The sequence below is a fragment of the Leuresthes tenuis genome, unplaced genomic scaffold (genome assembly GCF_036924035.1).
Source record: "Leuresthes tenuis unplaced genomic scaffold, fLeuTen1.0.hap1 SCAF_6, whole genome shotgun sequence".
Lineage (NCBI taxonomy): Eukaryota > Metazoa > Chordata > Actinopteri > Atheriniformes > Atherinopsidae > Leuresthes > Leuresthes tenuis.
Window position 1 is genome coordinate 1,688,118 of NW_027325360.1, and position 5,025 is coordinate 1,693,142.

Sequence of the window (5,025 nt, forward strand, 5' to 3'; positions counted from 1 at the left end):
AAGAGTCTCTCTGCCGGCAGCAGATCATTCTTTGCTGGAAACAACCGGAGAAGAAAGATGCCTGAACCCGCCAAGTCTGCCCCCAAGAAGGGCTCCAAGAAAGCCGTGACCAAGACCGCCGGCAAGGGCGGCAAGAAGAGGAGAAAGACCAGGAAGGAGAGCTACGCCATCTACGTCTACAAGGTGCTGAAGCAGGTCCACCCCGACACCGGCATCTCCTCCAAGGCCATGAGCATCATGAACTCCTTCGTCAACGACATCTTTGAGCGCATCGCCGCCGAGGCTTCCCGCCTGGCTCACTACAACAAGCGCTCCACCATCACCTCCAGGGAGATCCAGACCGCCGTGCGCCTCCTGCTGCCCGGTGAGCTGGCCAAGCACGCCGTGTCCGAGGGCACCAAGGCCGTCACCAAGTACACCAGCTCCAAGTAAACAGCTGCTAAAGCAACAACCCAACGGCTCTTCTAAGAGCCACCACCCGGCCCTGAGAGCTCAGCGTCCTGCTCTGATTACTCAAAACTAACAGTAATATTATTACAACATATCTTTATTAAAGGTCTTTAGTTTGTCTTTAAGTCACCTGATGAAACGGGAATCATCTCATTCAGATCTAATTGATATAAAATGCTGAATCTTTTGCACCTCAGTGTCTCCACTGCATTTAAAACCAGATGAGATTTATTTATCTGGTGAGGTCCATGTGAGCGTTTTGAAACCAGGCGGCCATTTTAGGTGAGTTGGCCTTGTTTTTGCTGGCATTTTTAGTGATTTAAGACTGTTTAGGTGAGTTTTTCTGCTGGTGTATATTGTCCTGCCTCCACCTCTGGCACCATCTCTACCTTCATTACCCCCCCCCCCCCCCCACCCAAACCATGGTCTGTATCCCACCCCGCTATGACTGGTGTGTAGTTGGTGAGAGGCTGGGGCAGCTTGTGGTTGTGGAAAAAGAAAAGATGGTTGTTGTGGTGTGAGGAGCAGTGATGGCTGGCATTAGGGGAGTGACTCTGGGATCACTGTCTGGCCTCCTGGAGTCGTGTTGTGGGCCCAACTAGAAAAAACACTGATGAAAGGAGGTTTTCACCTGATGACCCCAATGAGATGTTGGTCAGCACTGGTCTGTAGGGATTATTCACTGGGTCTGGTCCATTTTCTTTTGTTTACTCTGAATTGTATTCCATGGTTAACAAGGAAAATAACATTGTTTGGTTCTTTATTCATGTCATAACTGTATATCCATCTAAATTTGAGAGGCATTCAAGATCCACAACCAAAGCAGTTGTGTGTTATGTTGTTTATTTGATGTCTTATATTTCATGGATTTACCTTCATAGTTTAACAAGTTGTGGTGTTTTCAGAACCCTCTGACAAATGTGTGTTAAAGGGGAAGATCGTTGTTTTAAACCTCAACCTTATTCCTGGCATGAAATACGTTCATCTACTCACAGAGAACAGTTTGGTGAAAGTTGGCGTCCTTCTGAAGATATTTAGATAACTGGAGATCCATATAACGGAGTGAACGGGGCTTAGAGGATGCAGCCTCTAAATAAGGCATTATCTGTCTTTATTTCACCAATACTTTAAGAAGAATGAATGAATGAAAGTGTCCTATAGCTCTGTTAGCTCATAGCTGCTGTGTTGTTGTTATTGGGTCTCTCGGGGGGCTTATCGAGGGCTTTCTACTCACTCGTTTACTGGAATGATGTCATTGACGCCCGCCGCTGCAGTGCTCTGTTGGGAAGGACGTCGGCTAACTTCACGGAGTTTGCTACTGATACTTTTCTGCAACATGGCAGGATATTTATCAGATTTTGACGACGTGGACAACAACTTTGAGTATGATGCACGTCCTTCCCAACAGAGCACTTTGCTGTCCTCTACGTCCTTTAAGATCAGGCTGAAACTTTCCTTTCTGATAAAGCTTATAGTTAGGGATGGCTCAGGTTAGCCTGAAACATCCCATAGTTCTGCTGCTATAGGCCCAGCCTGCAGGTTTCCTTGTGGTTCCCAGAGTTTCTAAAAGCAGAATGGGAGGCAGAGCCTTCAGTTATCAGGCTCCTAAAAGCAGAATGGGAGGCAGAGCCTTCAGTTATCAGGCCCCTAAAAGCAGAATGGGAGGCAGAGCCTTCAGTTATCAGGCCCCTAAAAGCAGAATGGGAGGCAGAGCCTTCAGTTATCAGGCCCCTAAAAGCAGAATGGGAGGCAGAGCCTTCAGTTATCAGGCCCCTAAAAGCAGAATGGGAGGCAGAGCCTTCAGTTATCAGGCCCCTAAAAGCAGAATGGGAGGCAGAGCCTTCAGTTATAGTAATTTGACTTTATTATTTATTGAAGATGGTTAAAAGCATTCCTTATAACTCGTAACATGTGCAGCACCAAAGCTGCCTACATAACATCAGCAGTCATGGAAACTGATTCCACTTCAACATTTGATTCAGTTACTTTCTTTTTCCTTTTTTCTTGTTTCTCTCTCAATACTTTAATAGAAAACTGTACCACAAAGATCAAATGAAAAAGCACAACAATAATGATTACAGCACAGATTATTACCACTGACCAAACTGATCGGTTCAGTCTGAGCTCACACTGTTGGAGGAGCCTATCCACTGAGACCTCTACATCTCTGAAAATCAGCATCAAATGACCACATTCCTGATCATCACTGATCCAGCCGCGAAGTCCAACTTTCACGGCAGTTTGTTCTGATCCAAAGAAAGTCAGGAGGACTCTGTCAGATAAGGTCTGGCAGTCAAATAATGCTGAGAAGTTTGAGTTCAAGTACAACACATCTGTGGAGTTGTCTTTTGCACAGTTATCAATGGTGGCTGAGCCATGGTCGAACGCCAACATGTAGATGTCGTTTCCATCCCCTCCAACCAGGTAATCGCCACCTGTGGACACCAGGATGTCATTTCCATCTGAGCCTTTGAGAAGGGAACTTTCATAACCGGACACCAGGATGTCAGAGTAGATGGTACCGACCACCATTTCCACGTCCTTCAGTACGTCCCCCTCAGCATCAGCGTAGTGGCCTTGTCCACTCAGCAGGTTAACATAAACCCCTCGACCCTTCTCATGATCACCGCGGTACAGAACTGTGTCTCTGCCAGGACCTCCATCTACCAGATCAGCTCCCGGCCCGGGAATGAAGACGTCCCTGCCAGAGTCTCCCATCAGTGTGTCATTTCCATCCTCGCCATAAAGAGTGTCGTCTCCAGTCCCACCAATCAGGAGGTCAGCTCCACGCCCTCCTATCAGTGTGTCATCTCCCTCTCCTCCAACCAAAGCGTCATCCTTCCACCCACCAATCAGAGCGTTGTCTTTACTGTTCCCTAGTATGTCGTTGGACAGGGAGGGGCAGCCTTGGACTGTTTGGACCGTGGACAGATTTCTCTGAGAGCTGAGATCCAAACGGCAGTCCACCTGCGACTGTTTCAGAGTCACTTTGAAAGCTTCAGTCTGAAACAGACCACCACCTCCAGTCGAGTTCAGAGATTTCAGTTTAAAATGCACCCCATCAGAGCTCTGAAACTCCAGATGCTGATGTTGGTCACCGGCGTTGTAGCTGAGCAGACGGAAACTTAACTTTTCCTCTTTAGTCAGGATCATCACATTCAGATCCTCTGCTGATGAGTCCAATACAATTTGACTGCCAGCAAGGAAATCCATATCAACCAGCACTGTGTCAATTCTCCGATCCTCTGCAAAGTTATCGATCAATAAGTTGTTTCCATATCCATGTTTGATGATATAAGTGTCTTTTCCATTACCTCCGAACATCAGTCCACCTCCTTTGTACGGATCAAGCAGATTCTCGTTGTTATTCCCAACAATTATATCAAAACCTGACGAGCCGTACATTTCTTTCACTGAATCGGTTTTATCCATCACCATCACTTTGCCTTGTTGGAAATACAAGAATATGTATTCTGACGTTCTGAGGCTATAGAAGGAACTGCTGGGTGTTAAATTCATGAGAAACAGTTTCTGAATGTCAGTGTAAACGGACTGAAGTGGTTCAGGCTTCTGGTTTCTGTAATCAACAGTTAGAGGCAGCAGCAAAGACTCCCCACAGCTGCTGATGTTTGCCTTCAGTCCAGCTGTTGTCCCGTCACTGGTCCTGATCTGCAGGTGCTGATAATTCTTTGACTCGAACCAGTTCTGTAAAATTAGAGTTTCTCTGTCATGAGCAGAAATAACGATGTTGTGTCCCTCACACAAACATGTAATTCTCTCATATTGTTCTTTCAGGAAGACGATGTCCAGGGACAGGTCTGGTGAGTGATTGTTGATGGTTTTTACTCCTTGGCCAGGCGTGATAACGTACCAGTCCTCTCCTCCTCTTCCCTCCATCAAATCATTCCCACTTCCTGGGATGAAAACGTTGTGCTCTTTGTTTCCTTTGATGACATCATCAAACCTCGACCCCCGGACCTCGGTCACAGCCCTTAAAGCCTCGTCCTCCTGAAGGTCTTTTATCAGAGGAGACGAGGAGCTGCTGTAGTCAATGCTGCGACTTTTTATGCATTTAGTGAACTTATTCCTCAGCAGGCAGTCAGCCTTCTCGTCTGAGACTGTGAAAGTGATCAGATCCTTTGTGACAAGAAGCAAGTGTCTGTCTGCTGGTGACCTGAACCAGTTCACTAAAGTCACATCCATGGGAGTGTTGTCATGACGACCTTTCAGGTTGACGTTATCACCTTCCACCCTGACTTGAAAAGTGTGAAGATTCGCTTCTATTATGACCAGGTCTGTTTTATGGTCCCCGGAGACATTTTCAATCCACACTGATGAATGTTTTCTGTCTTTCACCATGTACACGTCTTCTCCTTCTCCACCAATCAAACGGTCTCTCCCTCCTCCTCCGTCTATTAGATTGTTCTCTGCATTTCCAACAATGACGTCATCATACTGAGTCCCTAAGATATCTCTAACTGCATGTAGAAGTGGCTGTGAAGCGTCCACAGTTTCACCTTCTGTCTTAAACATCTTGTTTAGGCCTCTGGCCACCAGCTGAACTGAAGAAACCAC

At 46.5% G+C, this 5,025-nt stretch overlaps 1 protein-coding gene across 1 annotated transcript; it reads left to right on the plus strand.

Annotated features, from left to right (window-relative positions):
* LOC140309049 (histone H2B 1/2) lies at positions 1-470 on the plus strand. The gene has a single exon (XM_072386884.1). The coding sequence runs from the start codon at positions 58-60 to the stop codon at positions 430-432; it is 375 nt and encodes a 124-aa protein (XP_072242985.1). The 5' UTR covers positions 1-57; the 3' UTR covers positions 433-470.
* Positions 471-5,025: the final 4,555 nt, after the last annotated feature.

What these genes read in the sequence shown, in the direction of transcription:
- LOC140309049 (XM_072386884.1), top strand. Translation starts at nt 58, where the DNA reads ATGCCTGAACCCGCCAAGTCTGCCCCCAAGAAGGGCTCCAAGAAAGCC.